A 27,691-nucleotide genomic window follows, 5' to 3' on the forward strand; every position below is an offset into this window, starting at 1 on the left:
TGAAGTTTTGAGCAGTGCAGACGGGCTACAAGAGTAGCTCATGGTATATTGTCGATGATATATAGGAATTTTTCTAGCAGGGATAAGGAGGTGATTATTCCCTTGTATAAGGCAATGGTCAGACCACACCTAGAGTACTGTATACAGGTCTGGAGGCCTCATTTCAAGAAGGATGTAGAGATGCTGGAACGAGTACAGAGAAGGGCAACAAGATTAGTGAATGGAACAAAGGGGTGCTCTTACGAAGTAAGGCTTAAGTTTTGCAAATTAGTGTCTGGAGACTAGGCACCGGCGAGGTGATCTGATAGAGGTGTATAAAGCCTTGAATGGTTTGAGCATGCTCAATGCTGATGGGATTCTTCCTCTTGCTCAGAATTATCACCTGAGAGGGCATAAATTCAAATTGAGAAAAGATAGATGTAGGATAGACGTGAGGAAATTTGCCTTTAGCCAGCGGGTGGTTGGTTGGTGGAATAAACTTCCATCCCTTGTCGTGGAAGTTGATAGCCTAAATAAGTTTAAGGCTCAGCTGGGCAGGTATTTCGAACGAACAGAAGGGTGAAGTGGAAATGGTTATTTTTTATTTTATTATTTATTTATTTTTTTTTTTTTGGCTGATGCTGCATAAGCTTGCTTTCTTGCATCAAATGCCTCTACTAATGCTAAACCAATCAGTAATACCTCCATCAATACAGGAAACACATTGTTAAGGACCCTGGAGTGACAGATGACACATGTCGTGATCCCACCTGGTCCCAGAAACAATTCAGTATATCACAGCTGAATGTAGGGTGATTGCCCAGATAGAGTAGACTCATAGACATGACAAGGTTTCCAGGATAATATATCAGAAGGTAGCGTAAAAAATACCAGCTTACCAAAGAAAGTGTACCACATTACAAGTACAAACCCCAGGTGATACTAGAGAACTCTACTCACAAATTTGCACCATAATAACAGAATAGACTACCCCACACAACAGACCAAACATAACACACATCGACAAGAAGTCAACCTCCAGAAAACTTACAAGGAAAAGATCAGGAAGTATGCAGACCTACCTAAGATAGGAATTCAAAGAAATGTAGCATATGGAACAAGTAATAATCATCCTGATCACTGTATCAATCACCAGCATGGTGCCAAAGAGCCTCCATAAGAAGCTAACAGGCAATAAGCCTCCCAGAGAACACTTACATGGAGAATAATCAGAGAGTTCCTTGACCAACAGTAATAATAATAATGATGATTTGTAACAAATGGGCCTGGTGTACTGCAGTCCATGGTTAAGAAAAATATATACATACAATGAAAACCCAGTTTAAAATAATATAATAAAATATATAATAAGTAGCAGTAGCTTTCAAGACTAACGAGTCTCTTTTTCAACTGATTTAAATACAATGGATAAGTGCATACTGGCTGCCAACTACCGCAATTCTATGGATTGCCAAAGATCCACAAACCGGGTATTCCTCTCAGACCAATAGTGTCATGCTGCAGTGCCCCAACATATGAACTATCCAAGCATATCGTGAACCTCCTCTCACCTCTTGTAGGAAATACCACACACACCGTCAAAAATAGCAGCAAATTCATCCACCTCATTAAGGACCTTTCAATTCCTGACAGTACCGTCAGGCATCATTTGATGTGGTTTCTTTATTCACTTCAATTCCCATCCAACAGGCTGTGCACCGCGCCGGAAGGCTCCTCAAGAACGACTTATGCCTCCAATCCAGAACATCACTATCCACTGATGACATCTGCACCGGCCTAAACCTATGCTTATCAAGCAGCATCTTCACCTTTGAGGATTCAGTCTACCAGCAGGTACATGCCACTGTTATGGGTGCCACTGTTAGTTCCGTAGTAGCCAACATCGCCATGGAAGATCTGAAGGACCAGATACACCTGAACCCACCTGTACCTATTACAACATGGTGCAGATATGTTGACGATATTTTTACTGTAATACCACGTGGCTCTGAAACAGCACTACTGGAATACCTCAACTCCCTGTCTAATTTCATCCAGTTTACCATAGAGTTAGAGGTCAACGACGCGCTCCTGTTCCTGGATGTCTTAGTGCATCGCATAGGCCCATGTCTAGAGACTTCGGTATACCGCAAACCTATGTGGTGCGGACAATTTACTAACTACAAATCTGGCCATGCACCCAGTCATCTCAACAGCACTGCCCGCACCCTATTCTCCATGGCTTGGAGCCATTTCAGCACTGATGCAATTAGGCGTAACAAGATTTCCCGTGTGAAGGCGGACCTAACCAAATGTAGTTATCAATCCCATGTGCTAAACATGTGCCTATTACAGGCATAAGAACTCACATCCCACCCAAGACCACCGAACCAAGACAGTATACCGTCCGCCTACATTCCCTATTATCCAGGCGTGTCAGGATGGATCTCCAAAATCCTCAGAAATTACATCAAATGCATGCAGTTACCCTGCAGAAACCTACGTTCACTTGTCTCCAGTGTGAAGACCCGTCACACCTCTCTTACGCAGCAATGTAGTATATCGCATCACCTGTAGAGACTGTGACAGGTGATGCATAGGAGAAACATCAAGATGTCTCCAAGATCGCCTTAGGGAACATGACAGAGCAATCCCGCTTGCCGAAACTGACCAGTCCGCAGTCGCGGGACATTTTTGGGCCACCAACCAAGATCTCGATCCCAAACGTGACTTTGAAATAGTAGACCACTCACGACACTTTCACCACCGCCTATGGCTAGAGTCACTTAACATATTAAACAATCCAAAGGCGATAAACCGCAACAAAGGCATACGTCTACACCCCATCCTAGAGACAACCATTTTAATGCTGGATAAACACTGGAGTAAAACAGCGCACGTCTCTGCAACAACAATAGAAAATGAATAACGTGCCTCACTCTCAGCTCATTGCACTTATCCATTGTAAAAAAGACTCATTAGTCTTGAAAGCTACTGTTACTTATTATATATTTTATTATATTATATTAAACTGGGTTATCATTGTATGTATATATTTTTCTTAATGATGATGATAATAATAGTAACCAGACAATTAGCCACCACACACTTCTTGATTAGACCGGGGTTTGAGCCCGTGACCGCAAAAATATGGAGGATGCGGAAAGGTTAGGGAATGACCACTGCATATCCCCGGAGCAATATGGCCTTAGTTGCTAATGCTCCTAAAAACCAAATAACAACAACAATTAGCCACCCCATGCACTTAGTACCTGTAGCCATCAGAGAGTTTAAAAATCCCATAAGGAGACGATAAGAATAATAATAATAAAATATCACTTGAAAAACAACTTCAGTAAAACTGCATCTATATTCGGGAAGGTAGAGAAAGTTTTGGTCATTAATTTTTAACCAACAAGAAATGCACAGTAGTCTGAAAGTTCTCGCATGACCACTGCCAAGTTAATGACTACTTTTCTAGATGATACTATGTTTTGTCTGCAAGCCACGTGGCTGTAGGAAGTTTACATTTTCAGGTCTGCTGAAAACCATGCCAACTGTCAACATTACACAATCATAAAATCTAAAGATGAGACAGTATTGTCTTTGAACATAGCCTGGAGTGTGAACTGAGATTTTCTCAATAAAAATTCTTACCTATTTTTGATGGGTACAAGAGTGCTTTTATTATTCATGTAGCACTTTTATAGTGAACTCAGAAAAAATTGAATGAACTTTTATAAATTTAGATTCTTTGTAATCTTACTATTTGAATTATAGATTAATTTCGTTAGTGTCAAGTTAAAATTAAAGCAGAAAAATAAGCCTAGCTTGTACTATTAACATGTTCACTGCAACTTAAATGTGAGAAAACTCATTTAATGTGCATAATAAGGAATGTTGATTTTTTTTTTTAACATTCCAACATCTCCCAATATTCCAAAAATTCGTATATAATGGTAGAAAATTAAAAGTTGGGAATTCATTGCTAAAAGCAACACATTTCTGTGTTGAGCTGAAAATCAGAACAAATCATAAAATTTTATAAAATCTTATTCATGAATGTAAACTAACATACATGAGCAAAGAACAAATAAAAATGTGCACCAAATCAACAAACAAAAGCCAGGAAATACTGAAAAGCATTTAATCAGAGTGCCAGTTCCAAGTAGCTGTTGATTTCATGAGCCTTTACATTTACAGTACGCAGGTTGACCAGTTAAGAATGACAGCTCATGTGTTACAGCACAGCACTTGGGTGCACTTTGAGCTCATATGCATTGCAGAGCATCACTTCTATGCCATTTTATGCTTATATGCATAAAGGCAGTGAACATGTTAATGATCATTATCAGCTTATGTCAAATTGCCCAAGTCATAATTTGATATACCATATTTCCCCATGTATAAGACGCAACTTTTTTCGAAAAATTTGGGGTATAAAAACTGGGTGCGTCTTATACAATGGTTGTAGATTTTTTTTTTTTACTTGCATTTCCCGCTTTTTCACGCTGTTGTCTCTGCGCTCATTGTTTCACACTTGTTACCGGTATATTAGATTACGTTTTGCCACGTTCTACCCAGAAATGGCTCAGAAAAGATTTTCGTACAGTGCTGAATTCAAGTTAAAAGTGATCGTTTGCAAACGTGAATGGAAATTGTGCAGCTGAACGTAAGTTTGGTCCTCCTCCAACTGAGAAAACAATCCGAGACTGGCTACAGGAAAAAGAAGAAACCCTACTGAAAACGCCACGGCAGAAGAAGGCCATTAGGGGCAAGTCAGCAAAATGGCCTGATTTAGACAGGAAATTGAAGATATGGATTCAGGAGCAAAGGGCAATTGGAATTCCTGTGTCCACAAAGATGGTTCAGCATGAGGCAAGAAGAATTGCTGATGAAAAAGAAGTTGCTGATTTCAAAGGAGGGCACAATTGGTGCTTCAGGTTCATGAAACGGAATGGACTAAGCATGCGTACATGCACCAGATTTGCCCAAAAGATGCCTGAAAGCTATGAGCTTTCAGGCATCTTTTGGGAAAATCTGGTGGGCAGTCTGGGCAGTCTTTGAATTTCATCGTTTTGTCATTCAATGTCGGAAGACACATCAGTTTGAGTTGGGACAGATTGCAAATATGTACGAAGTCCCCCTTCAATTTGATATCCCAAGACATCAAATTGAAGGGGGACTTCAGCAAATTGAACAATGCCAATCATCAGTTCAGGGCACACATAACAAAAAATACAAAGATTGCTGCAGAGCAAAAAACAAAACTTGCCGTCATACCTGGAGGCTTGACATCTCAGCTCCAACCACTTGATGTCAGCATTAACAAACCCTTCAAAGCTGCCATGAGAGACAAATGGAACCAATGGATGAAGTCTTCTGGGGAAAATTTGACACCATCAGGAAGAGTGAAGAAACCAACTATAGGAGAAGTTTGTACCTGGGTGAAAAGATCCTGGGATAATATCAAGATTCAGATTGTTGTCAAGTCATTTAAGAAGTGTGGCATTTCAAATGCCATAGATGGAACTGAGGACGAGGCAATATATGAAGACAGTGATTCGTCATCAGACACAGATGAGGACAAGCTAATGGATGGGAGTTTTGACAGTGATGAGTTGTATGAATTTTATGATGAATAAAACTTGAGTTCAATAACTTTATGTAATACATTTTTTTTTTTTTTTTTTCAAATTTCGGGCCCCAAAATTAAGGTGCATCTTATACATGAGGAAATATGGTAAGTTCTCTTAACAAGTTTTTCAGTTATTAATAAATGACATTCTATTCCACTGCTCCTTGCTGGACGAGAAATGTATTCCTACATACTTAATAGCATTTATCATCAGTGAAGCAATCATATTTATACTCTTGCTCAGGAAATAAAGGAGACGATAATTTTACCACTGCATTGTCATTAGAACTGGAATTTAAAAAAAAGGAGTAAATTGGAGAGAAAGTGCGTGTGTGTGCGTGTGTGTGTGTGTGTGTGTGTGTGTGTGTCAAATGTTAAAAGCTAGAGTTAACTGAAGGAATAATTTCTTTCTGCACTGAACAATCAAGTTTGCAAAGCAACAAAAAAAAAAAAAGAAGAATATTATAATCTAACACTGAAACATGGCTTTAAAAATTAAATGGAAAATTGCATTTCTTACCTCCAGGATGAAAATAATGTTCAAAAAATGATGGATACCTACAAGTTTTGCTTAATAAAGTTTTTTTTAATCACCTCAAGCTGATTTTGATTTTTACACCATAGGCTGACAGACAGAGGCAAGAGAGAATAATTTGAATTTTATTCTGAAAAAGGACAAAAGCAAGTAGCCCAAGCAAAAATTTTCTTTATAATCACTGGTAGCCTGTTAAAGACACCTTTAAAAATCTATTTAAAATAAATAATGCAATTGCATGATAAAAAAGGGGGTTGTCAACTTCATATTAAAGAAAAAAATGGAATATTTAACCAGAAATAAAACTTTCTGGTTTATGACACTGGTGATACAAAAGGAAATGTGTTAAGGTTATGAGTTAATTAGTTCTACTGGCATAAGTTTAAAAATCCACCACAGTCACAAAGATGGCTACTATAGTCACAAAGATAAATTTTTGTGACATACAAAATTTAAGCTACAGAATTTATAATGTTATCAGAATTTAACTAACTCATTTGTTATTGAATTCCTGTTATTAATATTTCATTCCTGAACCTTAAGTGAGTATTTAACATAGAACCAAGGTTTCTAAACCTGCAATATTATAGAACCTAAATTTTTGTTATTCCAAATTTTGTTTTAATTTTTTTTTTTAGGTACTTTGAAATGCAAACAAACCTGAGGCTTTGTTAATATAAATACAGACCTGTTCAATGAGTTTTGCTATCATTCATTTTACGTTTGATGTTTACTAAAGTTTCATTGCAGAAGGAGAGAATGACCATCTACTGTTGATAGGTAACGTTCAGTTGAATCCATTATATGGTATGTGGTAAATTCAAAGGACAAAACAAAAGAAAACAAAGGGGAATCACTAGATGTGATTTTACCATATTTCACAGGTCTGCTCAGTCATAACATAGCAATCCAAATGAACACCTGTAGGACGAGGTGGAATGAACTGTTAGTGGTAGGGCTTCACCAACACCCAATCTGAGGCAACTGTGTAATGTGACTGAGTCTGCTTGGACTAGAAACCCTGTGGAACACTTAACACCTTCTAGTGTCTCTACCTCAATGACCTGAAGCTGTTCTAGGGGCTAAAGAGGTGCTAATCACTATTACGATGGTTTAGTTAACTAACTGCCTGCTCATTATTTCATGCAGGTATGAATATTCCTACATGAATTGTCATACCTGCACAAAAATGAAAATAACTGACACAGTAAAAAATCAATTCCAAATACATTATAAAAGTACAGTAAACCCCCGCTATTCGCGGGGGTTACGTTCCTGAGAAATGCCGCGAATACCGAAAACGCGAATACTGAGTTATGGCTCCCATAGTAATAAAGGGGTTCCGTTCCAAAGTATGAAATATATAAGAAAAACTAGTCTAAAATTTTGTCTATGTATTATATGTACCTTCATAATATGACTATATACATAGACAGTACATAGTGAAATGCAAGCATATGGCATCGAAATGAAAATAAGAAACAATTTAATATTAAATGTAATATTTATTAGAAATTTCAAACAAATCTTTCAAACCAGCGTCTTTGCTAGCTAAAAAACCTATCCCGCCAGTGCTATAACCAGTTTCGCTAAAGCGTTGATAAGGAGTTTTGCGTTTTCACGAATGATGAGCGAATTTAACGGAATTTTATTTTGAGTTCGGTCTTCTATCCACAGATTTAAAGCATTTTCCATTTTCTCTACTTTAACATCACGAGTTACAAAGCAAATTTTTGAAGCAATTAGCGCGTTTTCACGGACACTACGGCGGATTTTTTCTTCCGATTTCTTGATTGATCGTACCGTTGACTCATTGATTTTATAATGTTTTGCCACTGAGGAGACACTTTCACCATTAGAAATTTTATCTAATAACTCAATTTTATTCGCTAATGTCATCACCTTATTTGATATTTTCACATTTCTCTTGTTATTCGTAGCCATATTTTTGTACGGGTTAGAAAGAACTTGTCCACAATAAAGTCACTTTCTTCCGTTAACACACTCGAAAAAGTCTGTTTTACACTGCAAAACGGTAGATTTATCATTTTTGTAAGCATATCAATTTATAAATTGATAAATTTATTCAATTTATAAGCATATAAATTAAAAGCAAACGACGAAACCTTCCATAACAAGCGCATAACACATTGAACAAGGATTAGCGAGAAACATTCACGCTCGCGATTTTGTCACCCCTCTCCCCTCACCCACTGAGCGCTGTTTTGACCGGGAAAGATAATTTTAGCCACGCCCATGTTTTTTTTATGGCGGAAAATATTCACGGCGCTTTAAAATTCACATTTTTTAGGTTTCATTTTATAGTAAATCGGCGATCGCGAATACGCGAAACCGCGAATACAGATACCGCGAATAGCGGGGGTTTACTGTATATATAATCTTAGGGAGCTATAAAATATATCAATGAATCAATATAAAAGAAAATATTGGTGAATGAATAATATTTCAAAATCACCATATCGTATATCCATTTACACATCTATTTAGAATATAATTATATAATTTTAGCATAAGAAAAATCCAAAAAATCATGAAACCCCCCACCTTCAGTTCAATGTTTAGTTGCTTTTCCAAAGACTGTAACCTCTGTCCTACTGCTGACATTGGTGGTTCACAACTCTCACCATCATCCTTCTCTGGAGAAGTGACTTTGCTTTCTTCAAAATTTATAAAATAAAAATTTAAATGTTATTATTTAATACCTATTTATTACCCAAGAGTCTCTCTCTCTCTCTCTCTCTCTCTCTCTCACACACACACACAAAACATTCTACATTAAGCCCACCACAGCCACAACAACAAAAAAAATAATAGTAAGTTTAAACTAATAGAAATTTTCACTATGTGAACTACATTAAAATAATTTTTTATAAGGCATTAAATTCATTTTTAGGTAGGTAGTGGCTCTGTTGAACTTAGTGAGCAACATATAAATTAAGCAATCATATCAAATTTTGATTCATCATGCATTTCACAGCTGCAATTCACAGACATGATGCAAATTTAAACTGAAAGAAATGAGATATTTTTATTACATGAACACCACAAATGATACTTGTCTGCACCAGTCAAAATATTTTCTGCAGTATTTTTTTTTATATCATAACTGTCAACTTTCCCAGATTTTCTGGAAGATTTCTAGTTTTCATGTATCTTTTACAATTTTGCAGGAGTTTACTTGTCATTGTGGTTATATTAGTGGCAAATGATGCAAGAAAGCAAGTTTATGCAGCATTAGCCAAAAAAAAAAAAAAATCCCACTGCACTGAGTTTGCTCAACCCATTCACCTCACAGGTGCCTAGTCTCTAGACACTGCAATTTGCAGAACTGAAGCCTTTCATGGAAAGGGTACCCCTTTGTTCCCCCCCCAACCAATCTTGTTTCCCCTTCTGTGTTACAGCAGCTCTACACCCTTCTTGAAATGAGGCCTCCAGAACTGTAGACAGTACTCACAATGTGGCCAACACACTGCCTTATACAATAGGATAATCATCTCCTTATCCCTGCTAACAAAGTTGTTGTATATCATTGAATAAACCCTATGAGCTGTCCAGGCAACCTATATGCACTGCTCAGAGAACTTCATACTGACTTCACAATTACTCCCTGAATCCTTTTCATTTTTCACCAGCCTGAGTGTAGTACCAGAGAGTGAATACATTACTCTAGGATTATTGCTACCAATATGTAGTACCTTGCAATTGTCATGGTAAAACTTTAATTGCATTTCTCGGCCCATCTGCTTAATTTTTCTAGTTCTTTTTGCAGCAACATACCTTTATTACTGTCATTAACCATCTTGTCAACCTTTGTTCATCTGCAAACTAAGTTCAGTGTGATACACCTTCAATATCATTAATAAATACAGAAAACAACAATGGGCCCAACACCGAACCCTGTGGAACTCCACTAATAACATTAATCCATGAAAAGCAGTGTCCACTGATAAACACTCTGTCTTCTCCCACTCAACCGCCACTTTATCCACATGATAAAGTTTGTGTGTATGTATGCATGCACATTCTTGGTGGCACCTCCATAGCCAGGTGGACAGGAGCAGCCAGTGCATAGCACATGCCTCTTGATTAGACCGGGGTTTAAGCCCATGACCACCAAAATACGGAGGATGTAGAAAGGTCAGGGAATGACCACCGCATATCTCCAAAGCAATTTGGCCTTAGTTGCTAATGCTCCTAAAAACCAAATAACAACAACAACATCTTTGGTTTCCTCCCCCTAAATATTCATGTGTTATGCTTCATTTATTAATGTAATTAAAGCCATCAACAGAGTTTTTATGTGCTCTGCACACCACAGGCTGTATTCTCCACAAAAATCTTGGGTGATACACACGATTTCGGAGGGGGGGGATAATTTTCATTGTATAGGTGAAGAAAGTGCTATTTATTTCTTATTCAGAATGTTCTTTGGATGGTACTTTGTGCCTGTGAACAGCTACATTAACAATAATGATATTTAATAGCAACTGCTTTGTGTACAAAATGTGACGGGTACAAATATTCTTTCCGAGGGTAGAGGAAAGGCTTTTGCTGCACCAGTAAAATACAATAAAAATAAATAAAACCCTTCTTATGTATGCTCATAGTTCGGGCACTGATACAACTGACTTTGGAATTTTCAAACTGCCAGTTTCAATATAATCCAGTCTATACAGTTTTCTCCATAATTTTAATTTACATCCCCTAGCTCTCTCTAGCAACTGTGAGAATTGCCTTCATTATTATTTTCCTGTAAGATGCCTGGTTACAAATCTCTGTAACTAGCATATTCAGGCTACAGAGATTGGTAACCAGGATTTCCTCTATGAGTGGTGCAGTTATGCCAATTTTTCCCTTCTAAAAAGGAGCTTGATGTGGGTTTTTTTTTTTTCATTCTTTTAGCCGCGATCTTTATACCTGGACACATTCATCTCTCTCTCTCTCTCTCTCTCTCTCTCTCTCTCTCTCTCTCTCTCTCTCTCTCTCTCTCTCTGTGTGTGTGTGTGTGTGTGTGTGTGTGTGTGTGTGTGTGTGTGTGTGTGTGTGTGTGTCCCTTCACTGTCTTTAACTCAACTCCTCCTAATGTATAATTATTTTGAGATTATTTCCTCAGTGTAGAAACTTGCATTTTGCAGTATTACATCATAGCTGCCACTTTGTGAAATTCCCTGAAGCCTATCCAGTGTCAAGCAGAACTCCTTCAGGAATACTGAATGGGTGATCTGATTGAGATGTTTAAGGCTTTGAACAGATTGAGCAAGCTCCATACTGATGGCACTCTTCCTCTTGCTCAGACTACACACATGAGGGAGCATAAATTCAAATTGGGAAATGATGGTTGCGGAAAGATGTGTGGAGGGTTACCTTTGGCCAGCAGGTAGTTGGTTGTCGAAACAAACATCCATCTGTTGTTGTGGAAGTGAGCAGGTTGCATAAATTCAAGAAAGAACTAGACAAATTACTGCAGCAGGTGGAGACAAGTGATGTTGGAGGCTTTTTTTTTCTTTGTCTCATGCTTTATAAGCTTGCTTCCTTGCATCAGATTCCACTACTACTAATAATAATCTCTTCACAAGTGATCTTGAGTTTTACATATGAATATAAACAAAGGTCTGCATGGCCTGTCTAAAAATAACATTACTACATTAAAACCATGTTTAATCTATAAATGTCTTTTTTCAATACACAGAAATCCAGCAATTACTTCTTTTTTTCATACAAAAAAAAAAAGAAAATTGCTGATTTAAATGAAATTTGGGATGTTATTCTGATTTAAATGAAATTTGGGATGTTATTCTGATTTAAATGAAATTTGGGATGACTTGAGAAATCTTTTTAAAAGAACTAAATATAAAATTTTATAAAAATCCATCCAGTCAAACTGTTACATGCAGATGGATGGACATGCAAGAGAGATAAACATGGTGAAGATAAAAGATGCTTAGACATATATATGTGCAAATAAGCCTAAAGATGTATGGAATGAATATATAAATTATCTGGAGCACAGAAACCTACAGTGAGTATAAACCAGTCTGCTATCAAATCACTAAGGGGTTAGGCAAGCTAAGGCAGGTTACAAGATGTCACTGAATAAGAATGCACATAAACATAGTACAGAATTCTTTATTTTATATTAACGCTAGAAAGAAAGTGATGAACCACATTGATCTACTAGACATAAATGGTAGAACTACTGATGATTCTGTACAAACTGCTGAATAAATATATATCATCTATATTCACACATGAAGTTTTTAGGGCCAAGGATACTATAAGTTATACCAAGTTATAACTGGAAGCTAAATGATATTGGAATAGCTCAGAAGAAAGCAAAAGAGAAATTGTTAAAGCTAAAAGTAAATAATCCTGGGACTGACAAAATTTATCCAGTTATATTTAAGGAAACAGTAAAAGAGATAAGCAATCCTATGGCCATAATCAAGAGAGCAACCCTGCATTTATGGGGTTGGTTGGTTTAGATTTATTAGGTGCATCGACAACTATGGCCATAGTGTGCCAGTATTTATGCGGATCCCTATAGATTGGAAATATGTAAATATCTTTCTGTAAGCTTGACTTCTATTCTAGGTAAAATAATGGAGTCAGTGGCAAAAGAAGTAATGCAGGATCATCTTGACAGAAGTGAAGTTGCAATAATCACAGCATGGATTTATTAAGGGGAGATCTTGCCTGACCAATCTTATTTGGAATTATTACAATTCACTAACAAAGGAACCAGACGCAAAAAAAAAAAAACAATATACTTAGATTTTAGCAAACTTTTGAATGCTGTTCCACATGAAATAATGCCATACAAACTTGTGAAGTGTGGCATTAAGGTCAAATTATTGCTGCGGGTAAGGGGGACGGCTGAGCAACAGAAGACAGGGTGTTTCTGCTGCCAACATGCAAACAACAATAGGCTTGTTTGTTTGTTGATTTGCAGATTTTTTTGGTGTATTGGCATCTATGGCCATAGTGTGCCATACATATGGTAAGCAGTAGGTTAATTTTTTTTTCTGGACTGAGAGAGAAAATTGGAAGCCTATTATCAGAAACAGGAGTTGTTTCCTAGAAAAAGGAGAACTTTTAGAAAAGCAAAAAATATTTGAAACATTTGTTTCATTATCCAAATGAAAGCAAGGTAAGTGTGAGTGGGACTTCATTCATTACTGGAGTGAAGAGATTTCCACTGTCTTGCATGTTTTGTGCATTCAACAAGGATAGGTCTGACTGTAAGTAATGTGTTACAATAATGACACTAAGGGGGATCCTACACTCTTAAGTTAAGTATGAGTAATTTTATATGGTCCATTTGCAGCTGAATTAATATTACTTCCTGTTTACCATTTTGTCAAGATTGAAGGCAATTGTTCGGAGGCTGGTTTGACATTTCCCAGATTATTGGTCTATGGTCCTGGTGTAAACTTTTCATTCAACATCAGGTGGTGAGACAGCTCATTTCACAGCAATGTCAGCTAATTCATTTCCTGGAGTTGTCATATATCACAAGATCCAACAAAAGAATATGCTTTTCCCAAGTTCAGTTAAGGTATTCAAGGAAGTGTTTATCTCATTAAAAAGAACCTGAAAAAAAATTATACTGTAGTGCAATTTTCATATTCTACACCTCTTCATACCACAGTTTCAGATATACTACAGGTATGATCAGTCCCCCAAAAGGAATTATGAAAAAAAGCATGTTCGAAGAAATAGCAATTTCATATTGAAAACTGGAAAAGGTGAATACTGTATATACGCTTATCTATTGTACATCCTACTACCATATTTCTAAGAAGGGAAATTAGCTACTATATTCGCTTCAATGTATTCAGCTGCAGAGTAATTTTTGTAAACAGGAGACTAATTATTGTAGATACCCAGTTTCTCCACTCAGCTAGAGATGCAATAAGAGTATACTAGTGGAACACAAATTACAAACAGCTACCTCTGGAAAGAAATATAGATACCATTCATCAAGATTTACATTACATTCAGATACAAAGCAAATTTTTGTAAACAGCAGCAAATTAACAGTGAAATACACCGAATCCTTTCTTCAACTAGAAGTTACATTTAGATTAGCAAAAACTGATAAGAGCTAACCCAGACAAAAATATACACCAACTGACAAGTCATTTATAGAGAAATTATGATAGTCCGGACAAGATTGGTTTTGATTTAGTTTTCTCAAAACATTGTAAATGCTATGGAATAAATACACGGTAAATACAGTATTAGTAAACCAGTAAGACCAATGGCCACCAAAAGAAATAATTATACAGTTAAAGAAAAGTTAAAAATTATTGAAAAAATCAAGAGTGGCAAAACAAAATGTAGTACAGTGGGGCCTCGACTTACTATGACATCTACATCCGATGTTCTCAGGAACCAATACAATTGTTTATTTTAAGGACCAATAATATTTGCAGGTACCGATGGCTTTCCGATATAGCTAGAACAATACATGGATGAAAATTTTCAGACACGTGACGCACGGAACATCACTCGTACGATTGTTCTCAACAAATTAGTGTCTTTTTTTATTATTCAACAACGTTATTGTTCAACGCATGGTGCACAGAACATCACTCGTACGATTGTTTCAGATCTATGACGATCTGAAACTTAAAGCTCCATCAACCAGCGGCAGTGCTATGCACTTTGAAGACTTAAAAGACAGCAGAGGCTGGCTCGAGCGTTTCAAAAAAAAGGGCGAATATCAAATCAAAAGTGTTGAAAGGCATGGGGAGGCATCCAGTGCTGATAAAAAAATCAGCTGAGATATTTAAAATTGAATTTCAAGGGTCTGTTGATCAGGAGGGTTATCTTCCCCAGCAGGTTTTTAACACTGACAAAATCGGCTTCTTCTGGAAGCGAATGCCCAAAAGAATATACACCACTAAGAGTGAGGATAGTTTACCTGGGCATAAGCCTATGAAAGACAAATAGGCTCACTCTCCTGTTGGGTGCCAATGCCATGAGTTTTAAAGCTGAAGCCTTTGCTTGTGTATCACTAACACCCCCAGAGTATTTAAACAACAAAAGGTCGACAAAGACATGCGGAGAGTGTTTTTGCGCAGTAACAAGAAGGACTGTGTTAGAAGATATGTCTTCAATGAATGGGAGCTTGAAGTTTTCTGTCCTTCAGTGAAGAAACTGAAGGACAGTTCAAATCTTGAGAAAAATAAGCTTCCAGTGAAGGCACTGCTCCTGTTGGATAATGTGCCAGGCCATGATCCCAGCCTTGTTCAATCTTTTGAGGCACAATTTGACTTTGTTCAAGTCAAATTTTTATCCCCCAACACCATTTCACTTCTTCAACCAATGGACCAGCAAGTGATTGCAAACTTCAAGAAAATTTACACAACAAAAACGTTTGCAGGCTGCTTTATAGCCACCTCTGGTGAAAATGCTATCACCCTCAAAGATTTTTGGAGCTCGAAGTTCAATATGCTGGACTGTGTGAGGCTAATTGTAAGTTGTTGGAATGATTTTTCCACCAGGTGCTTAAATTCAGCCTTGAAAAACATTTGGCCTTTAATTATCCGTAACGTTGATAGATTTGAAGATGATGGTGCTTTGATAAATGATATTGTTACTCTTGATAAATCAATGGGTCTGGAGGTTGGCGAAGAGGATGTGGAGCTTCTTTGGACTCAGAGGAGGTACCCATAGACTGGAGATGTGCAAATATGACCCCAATTCACAAAGGAGGATCAAAGGCTGACAAGTAATTATAGACCTGTGAGCTTAACTTCTGTTCCAGGAAAATTAATGGAGGCACTGGTTAAAGAAGCACTGCAGGATCATCTAGACAAGACTTCAGTTATAAATGCATGGCGTTCCACCAGATTTTTGAGTGCACTGGTAATTTTGAGGAGAGTTTTGGTATGGATTCTCTGCTGCACAATATCTTTTATGTAATACTCAACCACTGCATTTAAAGACTGTTGGATTACTTGTGGATTAAGTGTAGCCAGTTTTTTTACATGTTTGCCAATCTATTTTCTCTGTGAGCCAACGTGGAATTCTAGGGCAAGGATTTATTGAGTAAATCAATTACAGAATATGGTCACTGTATAGTGGATCATTGGTAATTTTCCACTTTAGAGTAGGATACAGTGCTGCTGAACAATCAAGTCTATTGCACTGTTAGTTCCGAAAGGAAGATGATTATTGCACTGTTAGTTCCGAAAGGAAGGTGATTATTGCACTGTTAGTTCCGAAAGGAAGGTGATTATTGCACTGTTAGTTCCGAAAGGAAGGTGATTACAATAGGTGACATCATTTAGGACATGGTTATCATTTAAGAATTGTATAATTTGATTTCCTCTTTGATCTATGTGATTATTATCCCATTAAGTGTGGTAAACATTAAGATCTCTGAGGATGTACAGAGGTGTGGTTAGCTGCAAAATGAAATTACTAGCCCATTTTATTGGATGATACAGCTTGGTGGGCTATACAGTCAGGCAAAAACAACTACCCATTTTAAAAGTGCAAACTGAAAACGACGTTTATAGTTATTATGATTTAATACTGTACAAAGCATTTATGCTACACTACTCAATGCTTGAAACTGGGGTGCCTTAAATGGCCACCATCACCATGAATAATCTTCTACTCATATTCTTATATTATCCATTGCTTTGCACAATGTTTCTGGTGGTACTCTTTCATTTGCTCAAGTGTATTTACACAGACTTTGGATTTTAAAAAAAAAACATAAAAAATTGCACACAGATAAGTCTGGTAATCACATTGGCCAATTTATGTTACCCAAATGACACACAATGTGATTTGGAGACATTTCCTTTAAAGTGCCCATGGAAAATTTTGCAGCATATGCCACAGCACTGTCCTACTGAAACTAGACATTTAAGTTGACTTAGTATTAGTAATAGCCACATGGTGCAGGGAAACCTATAGCAGGGAAACCCTTATGCTGCACTACCCAAATAAAATAAAAAATAAAATAAATAATAATAATAATAATAATAATAAAATAAAATAAAATAAAATAAAAATAAAAAATAATAATAAGAAGAATAAAATAATAATTTCAATAATTATTTTATTCTATCAATAATAATAATAATAATTTTTTTTTAAATAATAATTAATAAAAGAAAAGGAAATAGACAACCTATGGAGTTTACTTCTTCTGTGGTGCCTCTGTAGCCAGGTGGGCAGGGGCAGCAGTGCGTAGCACACGCTTCTTGATCAGACCGGGGTTCGAGCCCTTGACCACCAAATACGGAGGATGCGGAAAGGTCAGGGAATGATCACCGCATATCCCCCGGAGCAATATGGCCTTAGTTGCTAATGCTCCTAAAAATCGAATAACAACAACAACCTCCTCCCATAGGTAATTATCCAGCTGACCTTTGAACTTCCCCAAACTTTCAAGCCTCTACCACCCATTTAAGTAACCTATTCCAGTAATTTATAACTCACTGGCTAAAATAAAACTTCCTGCAATCCAGTCTAAACATCTCTCCCTGTAACTTGAATTTATGGCCCCTAGTTCTAGAATCATTTATAACCATGAAAATTTTGTCCTCATTCATTTTGCTTATACCTTTCAGAGCCTTAAACACCTCAATCAAGTCTCCTCTAAGGTGCCTAGTTTCCAAACTCTGCAACCTACATATTTGAAGTCTTTCCTCATGTGGACGCCCTTTTGCTGATCTCACCAGGCAAGTTACCCATCTTTGGATGGGTAACTCGGCTGGACCCTTTCAACAAGCACAATGTCTTCCTTTGGATGCAGTCTCCATACTTGAACACAGTATTCCAAGTGTGGTCTAACAATAGCCTTATATAATGGGATTATGACTAGCAATTGTTCGATAAATCATCGATAGGACACCATGGGCCTTCCTTGAAACCTGTTTACAATGCTCGGAGAACTTCAGTCTGACCATTTCGTAACACTCAAGTCCCTTTCCTCCACTACCATCTTTAGTTCATCTCAACCAAGTGCACAAGTAATTTTGCGGTTACTGTTCCCCAAGTACAATACCTTACACTTTATTGGATTAAAGCATAGCTGGCATTTTTATGACCATCTCTGAAGTCTATCTAGGTCACTCCGAAGAAGCTCTGCTTGGCAGTGATCATTAACTACTCTACCAATCTTTACATCATCTGCAAATTTAGATATCACGCTCTCTATCCCTTCATCAGTCATTTATGAAAATCAAAAACAACAGTGGTCCTAATACTGATCTTTGAGGAACCCCACTTTTTACATCAACCCAATATGAGAAATAACCATATTGGTGTAGATACACCATAGTTAAAACGATGCCATTAACACTACTTACGTAGTTCAAATTTATGGGTTAACTATGGTGTATCTACACCGATATTATATAGTTAATTACCAAAACCAAATTACCAAAGGATTATGCCTTGTGCATTTCGTTTTCAAATACATTATTTTATACACCATTTAGCATCTCTCATATTGTGGAAATAACTTCGCAACTATGATGGCATGTTGAATTACCAGGGTACCTGATAATTCAACATGCCATCATAGTGAGTGAGTTGAATTACCAGAGTACCTGGTAATTCAACTCACTCACTGATGAAGAAGCCAAAAAGCTTCGAAACTATCGTCTGGGTAGTGGTATCCCCTGAAAATAAATAACACTAGTCTTCTCTACTAGAGAAGCGTTATTTATTTGAAGTAGTGCAATACCCGCTATCTCGTTATGAAGGCAAACCACAATATGAGATTCAATTAAAACAATGCCATTACTACTTACGTAGTTCAAATTTATGGGTTAACTATGGTGTATCTACACCATAGTTAACCGATATTATATAGTTAATTACCAAAATCCATAAGGATTATGCCTTGTGCATTTTGTTTTCAAATACACTAATGAACAATATAACCATTTATATACATAGACAACCTCTGGAAACCAGGCGAAAACCAGTTGTAATCAGCCTTCTGCACTAAGCGGGTCTCTACTGTAGTCACCTCTCCTCTTCAAGAGGATCTCGTGGGATGCATGATGATTAAAGCCTGCCCCTTTCAAAATCGGCCATGTGGTAGGCAATGGCATACCACCACATTATCTGATGCCACAGAGACCATAACAAAACCAACTCCGAAAACTGCTGTTAAAGGAAGACCTGCAACTAGGTGGAAGGATGGGATCAGTGAACTATTGGGGGTGACATTTTGCGATGCCACTCGTAAAACACACGATCGATGCAGTTGAAGGAATTTGCTAGTGGCCACAACAGCTCCTCAGGGAACTATGTGACTGGAACAAGAAGAAGATAGGTGTTTAATGGCACATAAGCTGCTGCGGCTATAGTGCACCTAGTTATACTGTGCAATAAACAACTTTCATGCATATACTGTAATTTTTTATTATTGATTATCTTTAAACATGGTAATCGTCATTGTTACTTCAACATATGTAACACCAATTAGGTAACCACATCTTTTACTTTTCGAATGAGATTCAATTTAATTATAAATTTTTGTGATAATCAAATAATATTTCTTAATTTCAGTCTAAAATACCATGTGAAATGAGAAGAGGATATTTTGAAAAGAAAAGGCATTTCTCTTGAATAAAAGATACATATTTTAGATCAGCTTAAAGAAGGCAAGGGATTGACAGCAGTTGCCAAACTTTGGGTTTAAATGGCACAACAGTTCAGACAATAAAAATATTAGGAAAACAAAAGGAAAAGATATATATTTTAGATCGGCTTAAAGAAGGCAAAGGATTGACAGCAGTTGTCAAAGCTTTAGGTTTAAATGAAGCAACAGTTTGGACAATAAAAAAAAGAGGAAAAAATAAGAAATAGTGTTGCAGCAGGATCTTCTATCAGTGCAAAAAAGAAATATCACATGAGATTCAATTATGGAAACAAAAAAAAAAAAAAATCCCTTATGATTCAGATAGAGGACAACATCCAGAAGCAGGCACCCTTGGATGCCAATTTAATCAAAGAAAAGGCTATATAAATTTATAAACTTCTTCAGGAAACCAGCCAATCCTCTATTGAACAACAGTTGCACATTCATAAATTTTCTGTCAGTAAAGGACAGTTTGAAAATTTCAAGAAATGCTTCAATTTACACAACATAAAAGTTTAAGGAGAAAGTGCATTAGCCAATGTAAAAGCTGCAAAGAAATTTCCTGAAGCACTGACAAAGATTATACAACAACACTATAATACTATAGACTAAGTTTTCAACACTGATGAAAGTGGACTATACTGGAAAAAAAAATGCCACAAAGAACTTCTCAAAAAATGAGAAAACAGCATGGGGATTTAAAGTTGCTAAAGATCAAATAACCTTGATCTTATGTAGTAATGCATCTGGAGATTTAGTGACAAAACCAATAATCATTAAGTGATCTTTGAATCCTTGAGCAATGAAAAATTATGAAAACAGGAAGCTATCTGTACAATGGCAGGCAAATAAAAAAGCATGGGTAACAACGACTATTTTTAAAGATTAGTTTCTTCACTGCTTGTACCTGAAGTTCAGATCTACATGAAAAAGAAAAATTTTAATTTCAAGTATTAATTTCAACTATTGCTTTTGGATAATGCTCTGAGGCCACAAGACCTAAGGCATCTGAATGTTCAGGTAGTTTATTTACTGCCCAACACAACTTCTCTAATCTAGCCATTAGACCAAGGTGTAATATCAACAATTAAGACTTGTTACAAATGAGGAACTTCCCATGTAATTTTGGATAAGTTGGATTCAGATTTGAACCTTGGAGTCAGCAAAGTTTGGAGAAATTTCACAAAATTAAATTGGGTGAAAATCGTTCCCTTGGCAGTTAAAGAAGTGTAATCTTCTATACTAAATGTTTGATGGAAACCTACATAGCCAGAAGTGGCCATAACAAAAAATCTCATTCCAACAGTAGAGAATGAATTCCATCGCATTGTGAATCTAGCCAATTCTATTGGTGGAGAAAGATTTGAAGACATAACTGTTCAGGATGTTTGTGAACTTTTAACAGAACACGGTTTAAAAGAATAACTGGTGGAAACAGCAACCTATAACAATTCTAATTCAATGAATACAGATTGCAATCATGAAAGTAGTTCAGATGAAGCACTCCCAAATTTTACATTCAAAACCATAAAAGGTCTAGAATTGGTTAATAAGTTACAATGGTATTTTATGGATAATGATAATTCTGTGGAGAGGAGTCTAAAATTTTGAAGAGAATTGCAAAGATCTTAATAGATCAAAAAAAAGTAAATAATCACTTATTACGGAACTCTTTAAAAACCAATACATGTAAAACTAAAGAAACTGTGTGTTCTAGTGATGAAAACTTGCAACATGAAAGGAAAAAGCAACACCAGTAACTCAATTCTTGAAAATAATTAAACTTGAGACTGAATATGATTGGTCTGAATTTTCTTAACACTGACCACTGTTTTCAAATTTTCATTATTTTCAAATTTCAATTAAGTTATTGAACTATAAGATAGATTTTTTGTAATGAAAGAGAACTGCTTTTGTTATTTTTTATTACATGTTATCTAAGCAATATATTTTATCTAAATAATCACAATCATCTTTATTTGTTTGCCAGAACTTAACCCCATAATTCAGATAAGTTCTTAACCTCAATTAACAGTTTTGAATTAGTTTGTTCTTTTAACTAAACTGCTGTGTTAATCGAGGGTTACCCATATAATTAACTGTATTTAGCAGTCACGCGGGCTTGAACGACAATCCACAAAGCACATGTGCTTCTGTACCTTGTGCCTGGCCACACGACTGGCAAGTTTGCCCATCACAGTAGTCAGTTTCCACATGACAGGCAAGTTTTACTTCTGTGATGGGCAAGATCACAGTCTACAATACAAGACCATCTCAGTAAGAATAGAATATTTAAGGGATCACAGATAAGTTCAGAGGGAGAAGTCTTGGCTGATCAATATGGTAATTAGCAAAAAGAGATAACAAATAAATACATTGGATTCCGGTTATTTGGGCCACCAGTTAATCGGGGCAGCTGTTTATTTGGGGCGTGGATTCGTGTACTTCTGAACTGTCCATTGTACTTTTAACGGATTTAATGTCTGCAGTTCCAAACTTATTGGAGAACAATGTAAATATCTTAGTTGAAGACCATAATAACTTTACTGCTCTGCAAACCTTCTCAAGATCAGTTTTCATATTGAGGACTCAGCTAAGAACTTCAGCTTCTTCTGGGAATTGACTTCACAAATGATCAAAAGACAAAAGATATAAGTGTAAACAGAAGATTTAAGTTAATTGTTATTGTGTTGACTTATATGGATTGCTATTGTGTTGATTTATGTTAATTAATGTTGCGTTGATTTTGGCCAATTGTTATCGACAAGATTTATGTCAATTGTTATTGTAAAGATGTGTTCTATATTGTTTTCTTGGTTCTCAGTAATTCAGAGACTGAGCATATTTAAAAAAAAAAAAAGTATTGTATATATCTGTTTAATATAATAATTAGTGGGTGTAAGTGAGGATAATTTGTGGAAGTTCTCCACTAGTAATTCATTTGTTGACACCCACTGGTATTGCACTACATCCAGTGGGTGCGGGACTTGTGCATTCGGCACAAATACATAACATAAACCCGGGCCTAGAGAAGGGCACCAGGCAACAACTGTCTTATATTGGCGGTGGTAAAATAACTCGCACGTTTTTAGGCTAGATTTGTTGAGGTTCTACGTCAAAACAGATGAACTAGGTGTAAATGGGCTTTTGCCTAGGAGCCACCTTGACTCTGGGATACACGTACGGAGTGCACTAGAAAAAAAAAAAAAAATAGAAATGTTTATTTGGGGCAAATCTTAAAAAACAGAACCCAATCAAGAAAATAGCCAGGGTTTACTCCGCTTAATTGGGACAACATGCCATTTAAAAGGAGCAGGAGACCACAGCACTGGAGATTACCTTACGATTGTCTCTGACCGTACCACATGGTTCAGTCACATTTCTGGAGGTCACATCCATAAAACAATTAGCGGTCACTGGTTTACTGGGCTTTTCTGTTAGTGCAATCTATCATAAACGGATAGTACACTCGATCTTACTGAATTTGCGATAATACTGACAGCTGGAATTCTGTGGGTTATTATGGGGAAATGTGTTTACACTTCCATGGAATCTTCAATAATATAAAAAAGTTAATTTTCAGAATCTTCTCTTCATTCCTATTTTTAAAGCTTCATAACTTGTTACTCCATTCTCACTTGCGCGTAACGTGTTACCTGCAATTTGTGTGTGCACCGTATTCTTTGTTATTAATTGCTTATCGTTTTACTGTTTTAAATTTTAACCCCCACCCACAAATGTCAGTGAATAGAAATGTCTAGTTAGTATGTTACAATATTACTGTACGTATTAATTATTCCGATTATCACATATATTCTTCCGATTTTCATATATCATTTAATTTTTTAATTGGTAAAGTAATAAAGGGTAAATTTGTACTTAATATATCTTTATTTTTATAGCCTTTGGATAATATTCGTCCTATTTTCGCTAATTAGAATCACTGTTTAATAGAATTAAAATTCAATTCACAAACATGATCACAATGACTGGCACTTACTACACATCTTATAGTGAACCCTACTTTACTATGGTGAGTCCAACGTAACGTAATTTGATTGTACAGTGAACCAATTGTAAAGCGGGGGTCCATTGTATTTTTAACTATTTACGTGAAACTTCGGATAATTGGGGCAGCCACTTAATCGGGCCAAAATGTACTAGTCCCGAAGTGTAACCAAATAACCGGAATCAACTGTACTTGGATGCAAGAAAAAACATTATAAACCATGATTTTAGTACAGCTTTTGTTAATTGTGCACAGGAGGGGTACTGTATAAACTGAAGTAATATTACCGAGCTTATCCTTAAGGGCTGGCTGAAAGACAGAAGGCAGCCATAAATGAGCACATTTCAGAACAGACCAGTGCAACTATGCTGATTCACAAGGTGTCCCTCATGAATCAGCATTCAGACTCTCTTCTTTCTTAGAAATGCTGATGAGAGATTAGGAGAAAGGCTGTGAGAGTTTGCTGATTATTTGAAGGTTGGGAGAATGGTCAATGAATAATAACATACAGTCGAACTTGGTTATAACGAGCTTAGAGGGAACAACAAAATTTCCTCGTTATAACCATTACTCACTAAATCAGTGATCAACCTCCTATCTTTTTTTAATTCTCGTAACTTGATAAAAAGATATATTCAAAAAACAAAAGAAATATTACAGAGGAAAAAATAATATAATATGCCTACATATTATTTGTATTAATATGCTTGTATTCAGTATCTAAATCGATCCAGCCAACCGTTGTTACATACAAAATCATCATGTCCAAATTGTTTAGCAATATTTTCTGCTTGAGCCTTCAAGATTGAACTGTCTATTGCAAATCCCGCACTTTGTGTAGTGAACCATTGAAACGATGCTTCATTGACGTTTGTAACCTCGCACTTGGTAATTTTTTTTTTTTTTCAGTTATATTCTTTTCCAGTGCTGATAGGTAAACATGTTTATTCTTCCACAATATCGATACTGTTAAATAGGACAAAGAAAACTTTTTACACACTTCAACATTTTTTGCACCACATTCTTAACTCACAAATAATTTCGACTTTTTTCTCAAATCAAGAGAGACTTTCTTTTATTATTAAACATGTCTCCGAATAAAGGGTTCTTTTCTAACTGATTTTACTTTAAAATGAGTTAAGTGATCTGCATACAAAGTTTTTAGAGGTCCTGTTTCCAAAATTCTTAGAAGTCCTGAAATAAATTTATGATTCAGTGAATACAAGACAATCTATATTCCAAAAGGACAAGATCATTCACCAGCCGCTAATCCGATGCAGCTGGTCATAAAAGCTAAGTCGCCCTTTTTCATTTTCGTCTATTCCAACAATTGGGTTTTTTCAACTACCAGAGCAATTAACAATGTTGCATAGTTACCAAAATTTGTATGGTATATCTGTGAAGTATGCTCACTATAACAGTGAGCGATTATATGGGAATGAATGCACGTAAATTAAAACCATTATAGTTTTTTGCTCGTTACAGCCATGATCTTGTTATTTCCATTATAACCAAGTTCGACTGTACTAAGTTGCTTCAAAAGTACTTGAACCAGTCAAAAATTTCATCTGACAAATGACAACTAAAGCTTAATAAAATACCTACTACTCTTTTAGCATTAAAGCAAAGCAATAGGGTAACAAACATCCAGAAGCAACTTAGAGATGGGGGTGGTTAGAATTAAGGTTGGTTTAAACTGGAATCCCATGGCGAGAAACACTACAAAGAGAAAGTTTTCCATTGTGGTTGAAAACAAGTAATGTATAACATTACTTGTTTTCAACCACAAAGCAAATGACTACACTTACCCTGATTAAGGTTCTCTAACTATATTGCCAAAGATTCAGCTGTTATCCTAGGAAACTGTTTAAATAAGGAATCTAGTTATTTTAATTCTAAAAATATGCAAGCAGAGCAATCATTAACTTTATTTTCAGAAATGACAGAAACATCTTCGGAAAAATATGAGAATATATTTGTTTCTCTATTCTTGAAAGAATTTTGTATAGCTACGCTTCTCGAAAGAGTGATTCTCTTGTCAATAATGTCCCCATTTCTTTGTCTATATTAAATTATTTAAATATACAGTAGACTCTCGATTTTCAGGGATGGATGGTAAAAAACAAATCCCGGATAATCAATTTCCCGGTTAATCCAAAAATACAGAAGTCCCCAACATACGTAACAGATACGTTCCAGGACTTCTTACTTCCTCAAGTTTTACATAACTCGGGAATGGCTAATAACATATAACTTATTGACAAATCTGAATTCAACGCGATACTTGTTAAGGTTGGACCATTTTCATACATTCTTATTAGTTTAATTTTCTGATCCAAATTGATCACTTTCTTTTTTTTGGTAGATTTACTAGTAGTGCTGTCACTTATTCTCTTAGTCGGCACCATGATAACAGTCAAAATTAAATTTTCTGAAAAGAACTTCACAGGGTTAAGGCAAAAACTCACTATCATCACCCCACGCGAGCTCACCTTTTACTAAAGCACATTTCTGGAGGTCAATAAAAACAATTCGCACTTTCCGTTTTATTGGGCATTTCTGTTAGTGCAATCTATTATAAACGGGTAGTAAACTCTATCTTATTGCATTTGCAATAATACCAATAGCTGGAATTCTGTGGGTTTTTACGTTATTATGGTGAAATGTGTGTCCCCTTCACTGAAATCTTCAGTCATATAAAAAATAAAATAAATAAAAATAATTGTAAGAACCTTCTTTGTTACTCCGATCTCACTTGTGCAATTTGTGCGGGCAGTGATCATCGTTATTGATTGCTTATTATTATTTTTTTGTTGTTTTTAAATTTTACAACCAAAGAAAAAAAAAAAAATTGAGTGAAAACAAATTTACGTAAATACATAGTTGCGTAAGTTGGGAACTTACTCTATCGAAAAAGTGTTCAGCAACCTAAGTAAAAATGGCGATAGATAAAAAAACTTACCACGTACTACTCTCGTATCAAATACGATACTTCCCTTTATTTTTTGCGATGTCAATTTTAAATCGAATAGCTTCCCTTTATTTTTTACAATGTTGCGTATGGTTTGGTCAACCAACATTATAACGGTTCATTAGAGATTTAATTAATGGATGCAATGTTTTCAACCTTTTGAATAAGTTCAAGTCTTTGTTTAACTAAAAGTGCAACTCTTTTGCGTTTACCCATCATTTTCACGATTTCTAAACAAAAAAATAAATAAATAAATATTTACTAGAAAAAAAATTTCGACATCCCTGATATAAATAACGAAACAAAATGTCTTTTTGCAGTGCAACAGAACACAACAATCTACGCAACGCGCTAAATCATACTAAACATTTGGTCTCCTTTTTATCTTTTTTTTTTGAGCGGCGGATGTGAAGACAGTGGGGTGTAGTCACACCCGCTGTCTTATAACAATGACTTATAACGCCACTTCTTTTCGATTATTTATGACTTGCAAAATATCTGTTTATACCTATTCCAGTTATTACTTGATTATGATTTCTGGTTGATTTTTTTTTTTTTTTTTTTTTTTTTAAATTTTGGAGTCTTGAAGGTGTCCCGGTTAATCCAATCCCGCTAAATCGAGTCTGCTGTACTTCAAACATTTTCCTTACCATTAGTATGGAAAGAAATAGTATATTTATCATGTTATCAGAATTTCTCAAACTTTCTTGACAATAATTACCTGCTAGCTTAACTTTTGATAACTAAAAGGTTTTTCTGCTTTACTTTTTAAATTTAAGCTATCATTCATTCATGATGTACTGAAATTAAGTTTGCAAATTCCACATAAAATACAATCAATAATTACTCATTTAACAGTTTTCTTTTGTGTTATTACTCTCTATATACATACACATGACAGCGCTCTACATATGCTT

At 35.9% G+C, this 27,691-nt stretch overlaps 1 protein-coding gene across 1 annotated transcript in view; it reads right to left on the reverse strand.

The window, feature by feature from the left end:
* Pkn (serine/threonine-protein kinase N) overlaps positions 1-27,691 on the reverse strand; it is a 718,384-nt gene that overhangs the window by 639,652 nt on the left and 51,041 nt on the right. Inside the window, exon 3 of the mRNA XM_090368665.1 lies at positions 8,718-8,830. Coding sequence (XP_090224791.1) covers positions 8,718-8,830 — 113 coding nt within the window. The remainder of the gene's footprint in view (positions 1-8,717; positions 8,831-27,691) is intronic.

Source organism: Mastigoproctus giganteus, chromosome 2 (assembly GCF_048544385.1).
Source record: "Mastigoproctus giganteus isolate SK-2022 chromosome 2, ASM4854438v1, whole genome shotgun sequence".
Taxonomy (NCBI): domain Eukaryota; kingdom Metazoa; phylum Arthropoda; class Arachnida; order Uropygi; family Thelyphonidae; genus Mastigoproctus; species Mastigoproctus giganteus.